At 42.9% G+C, this 18,026-nt stretch overlaps 1 protein-coding gene across 3 annotated transcripts in view; it reads left to right on the plus strand.

Annotated features, from left to right (window-relative positions):
• Nucleotides 1–18,026, plus strand: part of BICD2 (BICD cargo adaptor 2) — an 87,802-nt gene that overhangs the window by 36,136 nt on the left and 33,640 nt on the right. For all 3 annotated transcript variants that reach the window (XM_084292759.1, XM_084292760.1, XM_084292758.1), the window contains exon 2: nt 9,629–9,841. In XM_084292759.1, the coding sequence (XP_084148885.1) occupies nt 9,629–9,841 (213 nt within the window). The remainder of the gene's footprint in view (nt 1–9,628; nt 9,842–18,026) is intronic.

The raw sequence follows: 18,026 nt of genomic DNA on the forward strand, positions 1-18,026 counted from the left end.
TAATTTCTATTTGATACCTGGTCTTGAGATGGTTTTGGCATAGGCAGGCATCCATATCATGAAAACTTAAAAACTAAGAAGAAAGTAGTTTGAATGTCTAAGGCTAGTGTGGAATCAGTGCTGAAAAAGCACAACAAGTGACTAAAGAAATGTGTAGCTTCTTTAGGAGTAAATCTCAAAATCATAATTTTCTTGTCCTAAAGTATCTAGCCTCTACCCGTTTTGCATTACAAAACGACCTGACCAGGTTGTGCTTTTTTCTCCTGCAATCATCTTTTTTTTTTCTATAATTTCCCATTGTGTTTTTTTTTTCTTTTTTTTTTTTTTTCTTTTTTTCCCTCTGGGTATCTGTTAGCTTGAACTGTGGCTGAGATCAAATGTTGCATGCACATTCTGTCTTCTCTGCTTCTGCCTGCACTTGTTTGGCTTATGATGTTTGATTTTTGCCTATGCTCATTAAGGTGGACCTGGTTCAGTACTTTGCTTGCTTATGAGTTCTGGCCCAAGCTTTGTTGCTGAGTGAGGAACCAAACAGTAGGGATTGACATGGCTAAGAATAATTCCCAGATTGACTTGCTGGTGAGGCTACAAGCCTTGCCACAGGGAGTGGGCAGGGGAGCGAGCAGCCCTGCCACACCTGAGCTGTGATCTGGGAGGGCAAAGAGAGGGTGTCTGAGAAACACGCTCGTGGTGCTCCTCATGCTGGATCTTGTGCATTTCTAAATCTCATGACTCAAGGGGTGTCAGGTTAACACCTTTTCACATGAATTCACTTTAGAAGCAAACTGATTCTAAGCTGCTTCAGCTATTTCCACACCTGAAGCCAAACTCAGGTGAGTAATTCCTTTAGCATGTCCAGACCCCTTCATTCGCATCTCTAAGAGGAGCCTATGCCAAACCACAAAAGTAATGGAAATGGAGCGTTTATATCTAAACAAAACAAGTCAAATGCTAATGATTATAAGTGGTGTATGCCCTAAATCGCTCTGAGCAATTTCCACTACCTTCACTGAGCTTGTTTTATCCCCCCTCACCCTCCTCTTTATTTTGGTGGGTCATATCAGTCGTGTTTGCTGGGAAGGTGGCTGCAGCCCCTTCCCAGCGGCGTCCAGCCCCACCAGTTTGTGGCCACTCACTCTTGTAACCACAGGCGGAGGGAGTTGCTGCTTGGCTATTGATTTGGGCACAGCTTGCGTTTAGCCCTTGGAACCGCGTGAGTTTGTACAGCTTGTGTCCAGCTAGCTAAGCTGACAGGCTAAATTAGAGTTTTATCAGCAAACCCTTTCATCCCAGCAGCAGTGCACCAACGCAGTGCATTCTAAATATAGGCTCCAGTGTGTTTCTACCATTTGGGGGAAAAAAAAAAAAACAAAAACAACAACCACACAACAAACTTCTAAATCATCTGTGGAACGTCCCTCTAATCTGTGAGGGAGAACACTGTGATCTTATAAGGCGTTTGTATTTATTTCTTCCTGCTGAAGTGAACCCTTGTTAAATCTGGAGTACATCTGGTGATGGCAAAGGGAAGGGAAGGCGGCAGGCACCCAGCGGCCTGCTCCTCTCTGGCACTGTCATGGCTCTAAGAATCCGCTGTGGCTGGTGGTTTGGGGCAGGGAAGCTGCATGGCCGGCTTCTCTTCTGCCCTGCTATGAACATTGAAGGTTGCTGCAGGCCCTGGTGCGGCCGCGTCAGCCCCTTGCTCAGAATGAAAGGCAGCGTTGGGCTGGGCGAGGGGCTGAGGCAGTGGGAGCACAGGGCTAGGCCGCGCTGGCAGCGTGGCTGTGTTTATGGAGCACGCCACAAGGCTTGTGTCCCTGTGTTAGGCTCCTGGGACAAGTCTAGTGCATGTGTTTAAGGACATTGCTGAGCAGCTGTTAGTCCAGTGCTGGTCTGCTAGCTGAAGAATGCATATGGGACGGCTTCATATGAAAATTTAAAATGAAAATATATGAATGCATTGCACCAGAGGGATGTAGTACCTCCTTTTATTCAACTCCTGGCTCACTGCAAAGAGGCTTAAATTTCTTCAGAATACTGTCTTTACACTTTGCTGTTGCTGCTTCAGATCATTATGGTCATAATGAATTTGTTATTACGAAAAATATGCAATGCTTGCTGAAGCCATGAAAAACTTCTTTTATTTTGGTTCTGATTAGCAGAAAAAAATATGAGCTGAACTGGTGCTAAAATTTTGTAATTAAATTCAGAGGCTGACAATGCAGAAACACGAACAAAAATGTGAGTGGCTTTTAGTGCTAATTATTCTTCTGATGCATATTAACATATCCTGATCATTTTAATATTGATAATTAAAATGAAGTGAAGTTGCTAGGAGCAAAATTTGCAAATGTGGGATTTTCACTTGGGGGGAAGAGAATACCAGTATTACTTAGTGCCATTTGAAAACTGCTTGCAAATGAAATTCTAGCTTGTATGTGACCTGGCCAGCTTTCTTGATGAGGAATGCTCTTCAGAACAAATTTGAGAGCCATATTTAGTCTCAGATCGCAGATGGGTTTACACATAGCTTGTCAGAAAAGCTGCGGTCTGCACTTCAGCAGGCAGAGCTGTCCTGTGCAGGTGAAACTGCCCAAATCACAAAGCTGGAGTGAGGTGGGAACAGAGCACGAGATGATGCAGCAGCTGTCATCACGGGCCTGCTCTGGCGGGCTGGGTGGCTCAGTTAAAGCATTTCTCCACTCATCTCTCTGTTGTGCCTATTTTTTGTTTTTACATGCGCTTTGGCATGAGATTTTAAGAGCAGCTGGTCCATCAGAGGAAGGAAGATAAGCTTCCTGTTGAGTGCTGGAGGGCAAAAGGGAATGGGCAAAGTGAGACTGTGCCCTGTTAACTGACTGCTTACAAGCACAGCGTAGGTTTAGCTGTGCTGTGGTAGGTTGTGGAGCTCAGACCTGTGAAAGATCAGCTGTTCCTTCTGTGTAACAAGAGGTTGCCATAATGAATCAGAGCTGTCATCTGTTTAGTCCAGCATGGTTCTGCCAATCAACAAGATCCAGGAAAAAAAAAGGCATTAGGAAGATGCAGAATGAAGCTACCAGCCCGAGGTGGCAATCCCTAGTGATTAGAGACATTCTTAAGCCACAGCGCCTGAACTTCAGTAACTTGTCCAAAATGTATTGACCTTTGCTTATGCACCTGTAAGTTGTTACTGTGTTTTATATGCCAAAGTGTCTAATGTTTCATTGGTATTTTCATCTCAGTGATCAGATTTTGTCTGGTGACAGTATGCTATAGTTTACTTTAACGATTTTATTGAAATATTCTGCTTTTTCTTCTTTCTGTTAGGCACTTGAAAAAAGCAAATTTGTAGTTACTTCAGAAATGCACATAACTTTCATTCCAAGCTGCATATAAAGTGTTACTTACTCTACTGCAAGTACATTACTAGCATCTTGACTCTCCTTCAGCTGGAGGATTTGTGGTTAAACTTTCACCTGCAGCTAGCGTTTATTTTCCTTTGCAGTGATAGGTGTCTGAATTCCATTTTCCTAGATCCACTTTCAGTTACAAATAACTGACAGGACTTGAAGAATTGATCTTTGACTGTCTTTTTTTTTTTCCTTTTTGCTCTTTTGGTATCATACCCACTTTATGGAATAAGCTGGGAAATACCCTTAAAATTCAGTACCAAAAGCAGGAAATGTCTGCAAGAGACTTAGCATTTTTATGTTGTTGATCTTATCCAGAGCTTATATACCAAACATTAATGTTGGCTGGAAATCTGCGATAAGCAGAGAGCCTGTAACTGTGCCTGCTTTCCTAGCTTCGTATTTATGCAAGTAAAAGTGATGTGACTGCTCAAGACAGTAAAATAACCAACAGTACCAAGAAGGTTCGTGCAGAGGAGTTTGGGGAACAAAGAAATGTTGGGCAACTAGATTTATGTGCTCAGTAGTGGGGGAAATTAAGTCTTGGCCTCTAAAATATGTAATTTTGAAAACTGCAGTACTAGCATTTTCAAAGAGTTTTGTCATCTCTGAACGAGCTGGAGCATGTAGGTGCTAGATGGTGTGCATTGTGTAATCTATGTCCATAAAGGTGGTGGTGGTGTCTTTTTTTTCTTCCTTGAAAAACTGGGAATGAAGGAGGCAATACCCTGCCCATCAAAGGGGGGGGTGAGGTGCCTGGGCCAGTTCCAGAAAGTTTTATAGATTTAATATGTGTTTACTTCAGTAGTAAGGTGATTTGGGGTCTTTTTTTTTCCTTCCAAAAATATTTAAGGGGAAAGTTGATTATCAAAAACATGTATTTTGTCCCTCTGCAAGCCTTTTTTGCATGTTGCAGCCTTATAGTTTACCTGAAAGAGTAAAGAAGGGAAACTAGATGTTACCAGTAAATGTGATTAAAATATAATATGCATCTGTGCTCTATAGAGTACTGTGTGTGTGACTGCATGTGGGGCACCTAAAAAGCTAGCAGGTATTATAATGCAAAATAAATAACCCCACCACTGTTGGGACCATCTGCCCACCAGCCTTATTTACCAACTTATAAGTCAGCGTGCTCCAAGGACTGCTGACAAGGAGGAGCTGTCCTTTGGGAAAAGAAAAAAAAAAAAAAAAAAAGATGGTTAATTTAAATTTTGCTTTCTCATCCTCTTTCTTTGCCCTTTTAACTGTTTTAATCTAAGGAAACAACCCTTATGTGGTGTGAAAATTTGGTAGCATAAGCATCATTAACTGGAAGACACGTTACTGTCCTGGTCACCAAGGCGTCTGTCCATCTCCTCCTGTGGATGAAGAGGAAAATTCTGAAGAAAAACTCAAAGCTTGGGTTTAATGGATGAAAGGTCAACACCCTTGCGATGCCATGGAGGAGAAGTGTGATAACCTTCCTGAATGCCAAACATAAGGAGGGTGTACTAAAATGGAGAGCTTGTCTCCCCAGCTCCAACCTCAGCCTGCGCAGGTGATGTTGGGGCAATGCATGGCTTGTCCCAAGCTCCCTCCTGGGAGCTCTCTCAGTCAGGTTGTGTGGCTTGAGCACAGCGTTAAAGCCACTTAGAGGATGGAAATATCCTTGGCTAGTGTTCATTCACAAGTGTTCAAAGCAATCTATATGTGGAGTTGCTTATGCTATGTGGTTAAGAGTCTTTTGTAGACCAAGAACCACATATTCAAGGAGAAAGCTGTATGCCTCCTCCAGAGTGCGAATGAGTAGCACACAGTTACACAAAGGACCGAAAGGTCATTTGCCCTCCTGTGTGTGAGGAGGCATTAGTGAGCTCATTACTGCTGTCTGCAAATGATAGCCAAAGCACAGCACTTGGCTCTAGGCTACCTGGAGACTGGTTAGGCAAGTACTTGCAGCTCTTTGAAGATCGGACCTTTGTTTTTGGTGTTTGCCATGCAGTATGGCCATTTTTCCTTTTGTTAGTTCTTAACTGGTTCTGTCTAGCAATCAAAGAATGTGAGATAATCTGACCAAAGAAATAGTGTTTTTTCTTTTAAAGTCATTTTGACTTGTATATAAGGCTAAAGAATTATACTAGCAAAACATTTTCGTTCAATGTGTATTTAATTTTGTTCAAGTTCTTCACATTGGTAACAAGCCAAAGAGGCACTTTTTTTGTCTCAGGAGGCCAAACTGCATGTGAGTAGGATGACACACACTGTCCGGGCAGCAGCTTGGGTTGTGGAGCCCTGAATCCCAGCAAGATTTTCTTCTCTCTTAATCCTTCAAATCATGTGTTCTTTATAAGCAACTGTCTTCCTCTGCCTCCTCGTATTTGTTTTTTAACCCTAACAGTGTTTCAGTATACCAGCAATGAGACATGAATTAGTGTGCAATTTATTTCAGTGAAGGAGTTTTGTAAGATACTTTTGTTTTCTGTTTCCTTGAGTGTTTACTTATGCTCAGGAAGCTCCCCGTCATTTTGACAGAGGGAGATGTTACTTCTGCTCTTTGCTGCTCTGTAACATCTCCAGGGTTGTGGGTTGCTTTTTTTTTTTCTTTTTTAAACTTCCCTTGGCAGTGCAACTGCTTTAAGCAGCTTTGAGGCTATTTCTTCTTCTTCCCATTCCTGCTCCTGTTCAGCCTGAGCCAAGCACCGGATGCAGACGGGTGCCATGTTCCCCAGGGTGCCTGGGGAAGGTGGGCTGCAGACCATGTGTATGTGTCTGATGGGTGGGCAATGGCAGCTTTGGGCAGTTGCAAATGGCAGTTTCGGGTAGTTTTTGGGATGGGGAATGGCAGGTTTTTGGGCAGTTTCAGGTTGTGTTAAAACCCAAGGAGGGCTTTTTCCATCTCTTGTGCAGCTTTCTCTGAAGAAATAGATGGAAGCTACTTGTGCCTTTGCCAGCATAAATTGTTTGTTTGAGCACATTTAGCTGAGTAAATAGCAAAATAGTATTTTGGTTCATGAACTCTTGAACTCTATTTCTGTGTTTTCTATAATGTTAAAACAAAGCAAAAGTGGCTGGGCAGATACTGGGCTTCTGTGTGTGTGAAGGTTTATAGGCTTCATGCATGTCAGTAAAAAGTTAGTCTGCCTTTTTAATAGCTTGATTTAAAACAGACCCAGACTGTTTTACTCCATAGGAGGTAACTGCATTGCCCTGTAATTTTGGACAATTTTGTTCAAGTCAAATTTCCTGTTCCACGCAGGCTGTTACAATTATGAAAATAGCTGGTAACGGGAATGCATGGGGACTGGTTAGAGGTATGTACAAGAGAGAGCATGGATCAGTTAAAAGGGAGGTAGTTTTTAACTGTTCCTTTATAAACCCACCCAGACAGCTGCTCCAGGCTCTGGTGACTGTGCCTGTTAATGAAGGTGCCCTGTATCTCGGGCAGTCTCGGTGTTAATGCCAGCCTCCCGACCCCCGGCAGTACTGCTGTCCAGCTAAGGGTAGCTTCCTGCTGAAACGTCACAAACTCCCTGGATGAGGATAAATTACCACCTTGCTGTGCAAAAATAACCAGGGCCCACAAAAGTTATCATGGATAGGTCTGATTTCTGCTAGTCCAAGGGAGCTGATGTCTGTAGCTCCCCTTTTGGTCCTGATAGCCTTGTCGTTCAGGACAAGGCATAACAAAAGGACATTTCTAAAATGGGAGTCTAGCTGTATTGCAGCATGGAAAATCTTTCAAATGTAAAAGTGGTGATAGCTTGCTGAACTTCACCTCACCTTCACTGGGGAATAGAAGGAAGCATCTGTAAACAACGAATGACCGAGAGGAGAACAGAGTAACATACCCGCAAGTCTCTGCATCTTTTATTAAAGCATGACAAGCTTGTAAAATGACAAAAAAAAAAAAAACAACTGTCATGTAAGAGTATGACTTAATATATGGAGCAAACTGCTGTAGGATGTTTAGAGGCTAAAATTGCATAAAACCGTGAAAAATAAAGGGATATTTTACAAACATAGCTAAATAATAGCTCTGCCAAATTTACATGAAGCCTTCTGCTTGAAGGCTTAAGGCAATCCACACCTCTGAGAGATTATGGGGTTTCTTGCACCTTTCTCTAAAGCATCTGCCATTAGCCTTTATAGGGGACAGGATATTGGATTAAAAAAGAAGTCTCTCTCATCTGCTATGCCAGTTTGTGTGTTCACATAGTCACTGGCAATGGCAGCTTCTGGAAAATGATGAAATTCTCTGGTTAGAGAAACCCAAGACTTAGCATCTGCATTCGAAGTTCTAAGAGGAAATCAGTCATTATCCTCAATATTTTTTTCTCCTTTAGAGAAATTGCTAAGTTACTTGCTTGAATCATGCTCAGACTCTGCTGTCTGGCTGGTCAAGAGGTGGCTTTGAGTATCCCAAACCTTCAGCATGTCCTGCACGGGCATCCCACTGCCAACAGTGTGATGCCACCTCACTGGGCAAATGGGTGCTCAGAGTTGCTTTCTCTGTGCTGTAATATTTGAAATAAATGTATGTCTGTAAGGGGTAGATGTTAATTCTTCGGGGAAAAATGGTAGTGTATTTCAGAAGGAGTGTGTATGTTTTTTGCTATCCCTTTAACATTTATGGAGATCTCGGTATTAGGCTTTTAAGCTGCTTTGCTGAAACTCATTTGACAAGGACTCGCACAGATGGTGCTTTACTTTCTGTCTGAAATGTGACGCTTTTTAATTTCCCTTGGGTCATCTCGGTGAATCTGGCTAGAATGTCTTCAATGGATATTTGTCTCCCGCTCCTCTGATTTGCTCATCTGAAATAAAATTCAGTCTGATAGGAGCAGTAGGTGGGTGCCTTCCTCTGTAGGCAGAGCTGGCATCTTTGATCACCTGTTTCAGCCATGGTATATTTGGTGATTACTGTACCATGAATATATCTGGGCTGATATACGGAAGTAAAAAATACTGAAATCTCCTTCTGTTCAAAACAGATTTGTGTGTGTGTGTGCATTGGCAGTATATACCAGGTGAAAAGCTAGTAGAAGATGACTAGTTGAATATGTAATGCATGACTGAACCAGGAGTTTTACAAGATGCTGATCTGTCCTTGACCTGGCTGAATGTCTCGTGTTACTGGTGACTGTGGGAACCTGCTGTATGGACACTAACATCCCAAAAGATGCTGTGACACTTGAAGGCTCTATACATCTCGGGTTGGACTGTGTGGAACATGCAGGTGTAGCAATGTGAAGACAGCGTTCATTGATCTCACTGACTTTGGTCTGTATGCCTGGCAAATTGTAACAAGTAGATACCTACTTAAATGTTACACTGCTTGCTTTAGAACATTTCTTAGTGCCAGTCTAGCTGCTTGTGTGTTGAGCACTGATGTTAGAGCCTGGTAGAGTTTCAGATAAAATGAAAACACAAAGAAACAAGTAGTAGGAGGTGTTCCTTTTTTTTTAAAAAAAAAAAAAAAAAAAAAAAAAAAAGTCAGGTCTAAACATGCATGTTTTGCTGAAGAGGTTATACGTCCGACCTGCCTCTAACTCCCTTTGTTGGTGCACTGCTAGGGATAAAGTCAGTGAGAGCAGCCAGCGGAGCTGTCGGGTGAGCACATGCTGACCTACTTCAGCCAGGATGACCCAGGTTAGCTTAACCTGGTGGCAGAGCAGCTCTGTGAGCCTGTCTCGCTTCCAGTTGAAGTGGGTTAGCAGGTTTGAGGGGGCAGTAATCTCCAGCAATGAGCAGCTGAGCATGGTGATAAGTGTCTCTGGTGTAGCTGGATCAGGAAGAGTAGAAAAGAACAGGTTGCTGGTACTAAATCTGTTTTCAGTGATGCAGTCATTGTAGAAGTGGGTCTGACCCAGGTATGCAAAGTGCATGCACACAGAAGCTTCTGGTCATCTCATGATTGTCTTGTTGCAAGCCAGAGTCTTGCTTTAACTCAAGCAGACTTGGTGTTCCCTTTTTAAAAGGTTCTATAAACCCTTTCAGGGTTTATATGGAGTCCTACCAAAGTAACCTACGCATCTCAAAACACCGTTTGGGTGTATGCTGCACATTACTTTCAAGAACCCTGCATTAGCGACTTGATAACATTTAAGGGTCTAATCCCAGGAGGGGAAGGTGTAGAAAAAAGTTGCTTTGTTTTGTATCAGAAAAGCATGGTAAATAGTTGTAACTATTTAAAATGGAAGCTATTTATGGAAAATGTTGGGTTTACTAACAGAAGGTCTTTCTGGCTATCCTAGGCTTTTGGGCAGGCCCATACCAACCACAAGAAGGTAGCAGCAGATGGAGAGAGCAGAGAAGAGACCTTGATTCAGGAGTCAGCTACCAAGGAAGAGTACTACATGAAGAAGGTTATGGAGCTGCAGACAGAACTGAAGCAGCTCAGAAATGTCCTTGCCAACACCCAGTCTGAAAACGAACGCCTTAATTCTGTTGCACAGGAACTGAAAGAGGTAAGCAAAAGTGAACAATGCACATCACAACAGGTATTGTGGTTATGTTTTTTTGTGCTGTGTAACCACACTGAGAAATATTATCGAGCTGCTCAATATCTGTTAATGCTGATAAATTTGGTTGTCTCTCATGTTAAATCCAGCTGAAGCTGTAATTCAGCAGTGTAGTAGTAAATCCAACTTTCCGATTACATCCACTGAACCAGCCTGTCATGGCCACAGTGGTTCTGAATCAGTACAAATTCCCTCTTCCTTGTTCAAATACCTCCTAGTTCTGCAGAAAGTACCATATTGCGTTCTAGGTCACTAGACAGAAATGTGACTGCGTGTCCAGGTCAGAGCAGTACCGCGGGTGCTGCACACTGGTGCCCTCAATCAGAGAACTACTGGCTTAAAATGCAGATGGGTCTGTTTAGGCCAAGCACAAAGAAGTTTAGAATGTACTTTTTCTGCTCTGCTCTCCATAGAGATATTATTGCTGCAAAATATTTGGGGCATAGCTTCTCCTTTTTATACATTGCCAGTTGCTTTTTCCACTACAATTTTTATAAGGATGTGGGAGCACAACAAAACACAGAACTGCACAGAAGGAGTAACAGTAACAGTGCCTTGTGTTTTTTCTCATGACAGTGATGGTTTTTACATTTTCATAGGTTGCTTAACTTACTATCTCAACATACCTTCCACTTTTTTTTTTCTTTAGTATTGAAAGTGCCTGTTTCTGATGAGAAATAATGACTGAGAAGTTGACCAAACAATACGATTACTTATAAAATCTGTAGCTCAGATTGTTTTAAGAGCTCAAACCCTTGCTTAAACATAGACTTGAGTAAAAAGACTACAAAGACTGCAAACCACAGATGGATGTGGTAAACAATCCCCAGTTATTACTCATGAGGTTTCTTGCACCTTCCTTTGAAGCATTAAGTACTCGACTCTCTGGGCCCTGAGACAATCAACAAGCTGTCTCTGCCAGAAGAGAAGGTTATCTAAGAGCCCAGGTCTTAATCTCGGTGCATTTCACATGATCAAAACTGAAAATCACAAGTATCTGAATTTACTTTAGGGGATTATAACAAATATGTGGATAATGTTTGGTAGTGGAATTCACGAGGAGATGAAAAGCTTTATGTTGACTCTTTCTGGAAAGTGTAGGTTACTTCTGTGGAGAAGTGAGGTTCAATAGTACCTCATTTTGGGGTGCAACAGAAATAGGTTGGGGATAGGTGGTGGGGGGGCACATGGGACTGTCACAGGTGATCAAACAAGCCAGGCTAGTTCACCTTTAATTTTGTGTGTCCTGGCTGAGGGATAATGGAGCTGGAATCAATCCATGTACTCTTGCCTAGGCAAGCAACCAGTTGCTGCAAGCACACACCGCTCTAATCTTTATTTCCTAACTTAAAAGAGAAGCTCCCCACCCAGGAGGTAGCAGCATTATGTCGGTAACGGATTCCAAGCACTGCCCAAAGCGTGCTGATCGGCAGATTTCGATCCAGCTCGCTGAGTCACTGCTGTTGAATGTGATTTTCCTTCTAGATACCCTCATATTTCAGCTACTCAGCCATATTTGCTTGGAGCTGCATTTTCCTTTACCAGAACCTTTGGATGAGCTGGTTTTAGTGTTCTTTCGTGTGCTTTGTCCTCCCACCTCACCCACTCAGCCTTGTGCACAAACATGCTTGCATAAGGTGGAAACTGTTAAGTCCTTTCCCCTGGCACCCTTTGAGAGCTGAGCAGCATGTGAGGAGGGAAAATAGCTGATGTCAGGTTTCTTGTGAAGATTCTCATTTTTATAAGCTTCTGGTGTTGTTTTTTAAAGCATTCTTCTGAAATGGGGAAGATGTATTTAGTTGCTTGAAAATAAAGTGGTGGTGATTGTGTTTGATTCTAAACTTTGAAACTGAACTCAACAACAAACAAACAAACAAACAAAAACAAACAAAAAAAGAAGAATTCTATTTTTAAAATAAATCAAAACCTGATGTGATTAAATAATAAGCCTTGCTGTTATGGGGGCTTCTCTGCAGGTGACTTTGGCAGCCAGTGGTTGCATAATGCTTTGTGTCTTCTCAGTGTGTTCTTCCTTCTTGTCTTCCCTTTTTGATCTGAGCTTTTTCTTCTGTTGACTGTAAATTGTGGTGTGGTGAAGAGGGAAGGAGACAGGAGAGAAATAGCATCAAAGTTTTAGTGTGAAAATGAAAACATGTGGGCCAATTGACCACGTGTGTTTTTTGGATCCTTCCTCTTAGGATGCCATTTTTGTATTGCATTTTGCTTTGAATCACTTTTTAATCACCTATATCAAATGACAAAGGCACAGTGTGTGAACAGAGATACCAGGATTCTCCTGGCCCACAGAAAAATTCAAGTCAACACGACTTTCCTGAGAGACTTGGCTTTGCTGTAGTACAGTGCACCAGAAAGCAGCAGAAATTCAAATCGCTGCTGTTTCACCACTGTTGTTGAGGTAAGTGGAAACAGGAGGATGCGCAGAAGCCTCCTGTGATGATTTGTAGATAAATAGCAAATGAATCTGGAAATATTCTGTGAGAGAAATCAAGAACATTGTGGCTATCGTAAGCCAGTGAGAAAGACGAGCACTGTGGCTTTCTCCAGCCCCTACAGCCATGCTTAGACCAGATCTCATGGTAGAGGTTTCATGTTGACATTGGTCCAAGGAAATTCTGTGCCTCCTCTGCTCTGAAGAATGCTTCTGTAGTCCAGAGGCAGAAAGTGTTGGGCTGAAGGTGGAATATGATCTACTGTTTTATACCACAGAGACATAGTGGAAATTCCTTCCTTGGGTTTTTCTGACTGCTGATGAAAGAAAAACTACAGCGACTTTTCTCCACTATGTTGTAGAGAGTGTTTATAGATGGGTCTATCCTTTATAACGTGTGTTCTGGAGGTTCTGTCTTACTGCCTGTCCAAAGGCCTGACTTGCAAGATGACTGGGGAAACAGGAAACTGTAATTCTATTGCAACTGTTCTGGACTTAATCCAGGCAAGAGGGGGGATGTGGAAAACATTTGATAATGTGTAATGTGTAATGCATCCTCTGTCTGTGAAGAGGTCTTCTGTCAAAGCTAAAAGGAAGTGGTGGTGGTGGTTTAGAAGTGCTGGGGGAGGGCAGAAAAGGCAGGAAACTAATGGGGCTGAATCTCAGCTTTACTTCTAGCAGATGTTTGCTAGTAAGGGCTGGTTGTGAAAGTTTCTATCTGCTCTTTCACAGCTAACTGGAAGGATACAGAATTTCATTGTTATGGGGGCTTTTTGTGAAAAAATCTCTTTAGACCTTCGTGGCATGGGCAAGGCTGAAGGAACCAGGCAGCAGCTCTTCTCGAGCTGTTTCTGGCCGTAGCAGCGGTTATGGAATGAAACCAGATGTTGACCTGGATCAGCTGGAAGTGCGTTTGGGATGCTGTCAGTCTTTTCAGGTCTTCTCAGGACACTTGCAGAAAAGTGAGTTGTTTCTGGAAGGAGATGTGACATTCGTTATGGATGCAGTTGCTGTAGCAGACACGAGCTGTTCTGACACTTTCTGTTGAATTATCTAACTCTGCCTGTTGAGACAGGTCGGCAGGGCGATTACAGATTATGAGTTTTACTGCTGTCATTAGCTAGCTCAGCAGCTCCTGTGTCTTGGAAAAGTCACTAGAAGGAGTAATTGCTCCTGAGTAATTGCTAATTACCATGTCTTTTGATCTTCTTTCATTACTGCTGCATTTTAGTGGCACCAAAACAGATTTCATAGGTGACTGATTTGGTTGGTAAATCATGAGGTAGCCGTGCCCACATATAAAGAAGCTGAAAAATAAATGAGCAATGTTTTCCCAGGGAAGTAAAAGGTGATCTGATTATGTAAACTAAAGAAGGAGATATATTTTAATCTGTGTTTTTTAGTATTAATTGAGAATAAAAATAGCTAACAAAATGAGCAGTGTAAATGTACTACATAGCATGTTTTACAAAACACAACGTAGGTATGATTTTATTCTTTCAAGCCTATAAAACGGAAGCTATTTTTCTGCAGCTGGTTTTAAAGACACTTTGATTGTCTTTCATTGTTGTGCAATATCTGTCATTGTTCCTGAATGTGCTTTACCCATCAGTTTGACATGCGTTTTCTTGTTGACCTGTACAGTGCAGTTCTCTGGCTGTGCTACGCACAGGGGACCATCTCCCTCTTTTTTCTTCCGCTTGCTAGTGACAATTCTCTCATGCTTTCTTTGCTCCTTATAGGAGTTGTGGAGAGAATCCCAAAGCTCAGTCCAAAGAGGGGGGATATTTTTGCACGAGTACCTATTTTCAAAGATGCTGCTTCCTTCCTGGGAACAGAGCACTGGAGCGCAGAGAAAGATAATAGACTTTGTATTATTCTTAACCATTAAAAAAAATATAAAATGGAATAGCCTGGAGCAATTAAGGCTCTGTCTTTCACCGAGGTGTGAGACTGTTAGGGCATTGCTGATGAACTTGACTTTCTTCTCTACGCCCTTTGTGGTCATGTGCTGGCTCCTTATGCTGTCCATGCGGCGCAGTGCAGCTTTCTCTCATTCTGGGCAGTGTGTGAAACCTGCCTGTTCTCGCTTCGTTCTGAGGCTGAGCAGTGTTTCCCATGGGATGCAGCTGGAGGGTGGCTTGCAGCCCCACAGCCTCCCAGACCAGCCAGAGGAGTCTGGTAGGCGTTTTCAGGACCATGTAGAACACCAACAAGCAATCATCTATCCTAGTTTTATTTTATTCTGAGGTGGGTGAAGGGTTAAACCCTCCCCCCCCCCCAAAAAAAAAAGGAAAAAAAAAAAAAAAAGGAAACATAATACCCAAAACTTCGTAGAGATCTGTCCATTTTATTCCTCCATCCTGTTCATTTGTCTCATCTGAGGGGTCAGTCATGAGTTTGTTTTTTCAGAGTCTTAAGTGACTCTAACAACCCTTATGCTCTGGTCAGATCTTTCTGATAACTTCCTCAATGAAGTTTACGGTTTATGCAGTTCACATGTGCTCCCAAAGCAAACCTAACAAACTCACCACCCAGCCCCGAGATCTTGCTTCTTTGGTGAAGACCTTGGGCTCGGTGTGCAGTTCTTTCCTAAAGATCTGTCGGTAGATCCAAACTCTGTGGATCCCTGACTGTTTCACTGAAGAGACCACAAACGATCTGCAGCGCTGTGATTAGAAGAGCTTCATGTGGAAGCTGATCTTCAGTCACTGGAAGCATCAGATGCGCTGTGTTATAACAGGACACTTCGATCATTGCTGCCCTCTGCTCACAGAAACCTAACTGTTCGCAGCCATCTCACCCTGTCCTTAGGCACAGCGATATTACAGGTGCATTCATCGGCTTTCTGTGGCCTTACATGTGAGCAGAGGTGGAAGAGACGTTGCAGGAAAACCCAGGACATAACCCGTTCCCAGTATTTGACTGTTTTAATTGCTAGCAAGTGTTTATTTTCAGGAGCCAGCATTTTCACCACGGTAGGCTGCTGTTTGTTAGACTTGACCCTATCTGCCCTGAGCACTGCTGGCCAACACGTCTATAAATACACGGTAATCTCATTGTTGAAGTTCTCCAGGTTTCTGTAAGAACTTTCCTCAACATCATCAGTGGAGGAGGAGAATTCTTAAAGTCATGATAACACTTTTCTTTCCCACTAGGACTTATAGCTGAAATGCTGGACAGTCTTTTGTGTTGCTTTCTGTTCTTCCCTCTTGAACCCACTGACAGCCCATGGAGGAAAATGGTACAAGAGAACTCCCTGCTGCCGAGGAAGGAAAACTTCCATTTCCTGGGTTCCCTAAAAGCTGCACCATGAGCCATGCCTGAAGAATTTGTTGGTTTTATTATAGCAAAGAATACAGGGGAACAACATTTTACTGTGCTCTAAATTATAGACTTTGGCCACTGCTAAGTGGCCAAAAGTGTGCCCAAGCAGTTCATTACAATGCATTACAGATTTGTTGAGGTCCTATGTAGTTTGTCTAGTCTGATACATACGTCTGTATCAGATCAACAGAGCTCTTTCTTCCCCTCTTAAATAAATGGAGGAAGGTGGAATTGGGTTTTTAATGCAAGCAAATCATAAAATAAAAAAAAAATACACCGCAGTGTTACTGGGTACATTTCTGGGTATATTTCTGGGTACACTGGAAACTGCTAAGAAACTAGAGGTAGTGATAATCATATAGCAAAATATTCTTATACAATGTTTCTGTACATGCATGGTATAAAGTCAGGGAATAGCTTAGAGAAGGGAAAGTGCTGAAAGATTTATTGCCTTTTCAGATAGGAATCTTGGAAAAGAAGAGAACAAACAGCTGATATCTAGAGGAGTTCTTTCTTTCCAAACAGAAAGGTCACTAATGGAGTAGGATATGCAGCTTTTGGAAGCAGGAGTCTGAATGGAAAAAGATGAGAGATGTAAATAGAGGTAAAATAAAGTCAAACGCAGAAAGCAGGGACAAGAGACATTTTTCATGGAGAATGTGAGAACAAGGGAAAGGAAGATAATACAAATATTACCGCTGAAGTTAATAGGAGTGAGGGACACTTAAAAGCTCGGGAAAAGTGATGGGGGAACTGAGATGCTGTGATGTGACGGAGCGCAGAGTTCAGGCAGTGTGTAAGCGTGGGCTGCAGTGAAGTAACATGTAAATATGGGCTATTCTGGAAACCTTGCCTGTAGGAGGTACAGCAGGTTGGTGACCTAATGGAGGCAGACTGAATTCGGAGGGAAACTTGTCATATCAGGAACCAAAGAAAAAGGAGCGGGGATGACCTAGAGAAAGAAGCGAGAGGAAAAGGCAGGTTGTGGTGGAATGCTGACAAAGAGTGAGGAGGGAGCTCCTTTTGTTTAAAGAACTACAATAAAAAGCATTGTCTATTTGCTACAAAATTGGGTGAGCTTTCCTGGAATGTCTCTGCAGGCAGCATGGTTTCAGGCTTCAGCCTTGTTTACCAAGTGCAGGTTTGACAACTACCAGCACAAACGAGAGGTCACCAGAGGCAGGGAGATGAGACCCAGGGGAGGGAAGCACTGTGGCAGAGCAAGCAGAGGCAGGTGGGACCAGCTGTGCACTCACTTTGGTCAAAAATACAGGAAAACCAACTCAGGCAAGAGCTCAGTGCTTGACATGAGCTTTATAAAACCAGATTGCACTGTGGTCAGCTGTGGGGAAAAGGTTGTTTTGTAAATGTTGAAAGCAGACAGTTCCCCTGCCTGGTGGGCTGCGAAGGGTGACCTTGTAAGGGTCACTGCTGTCGTGTTGTGATTGTGTTGGTGCCCTCTCTGTCTGTCGGAATGGCTGCAGGGTTGGTTTGCACATCACTGACTTTCATTCCCATATGTTTTGTGGGCAAAACTGCAGGGGGAAAGGTGCATTCACACATAGCTTTTTTTTTTTTTTTTTTTTTCATCCTGAAAGCATTTGGAATCTGATGCATCGACCAGCACTGAAATGTGCTGAATCTGAGAGGGAGGCAGCAGTATCATGGCACACAGCACTCAGTGCAACACCCTGGGAATGAAGATGCGTCTCCCCCATGTCTCCTTCATCAAGGATCCTCTAACAAGGATCCCTGAACTTGTAATGGAAAAGCCTCTGAGCACTAAGGCTCCTCCGAAGCTCACTTACCTGCGGGTGTTAGGTCCCTTCTGGGCCCAGACATAATGCTCCAAAGAATAAACTGGGGCAGCTTGTAGAAGACATTCCGTGATTTGTTGCTGGGTTTTAGAACTGTGCAAACAGAAACATTTAAATGATGTTAAAATGTGCTGTCTTACCTCTGAAGTGAGTAACATGGCTGGAAATCAGCTACTGAACATGGTCCTAATGTAAGAGCAGCAGTTTTTAAAGAGGTGATGCTCTGCTTCTAAAAGGAAAAGCAGCAATGCTTCCTTGAAGGAACTTTATCCCATCAAACACAGTGGGCAGGACTGGATTTCTTGTTCTCTAATGTGCTGAGAGAATTAAAAGGGTTTTGTTTTTCCCACCCCTCTCCTTCTGAGGCTGCAGCCCTGGCAGGGCTGTGTGGGCAGGGGCTGTAGTGGTTGCCCAGCTTTTGTTGGGTGCCGGCAGCTCAGGCACGGTGGCAGCGGTGCCATCGCGGCACGCTGCTGCACCCTGCCTCAGCACGCTACAGATGGCCGCTGTGTGCATCCCAGCTTTTTATGTTCAGTGA

This window comes from Netta rufina (genome assembly GCF_964035555.1).
Source record: "Netta rufina genome assembly, chromosome: 10".
In the NCBI taxonomy this organism is placed as follows: Eukaryota; Metazoa; Chordata; class Aves; order Anseriformes; family Anatidae; genus Netta; species Netta rufina.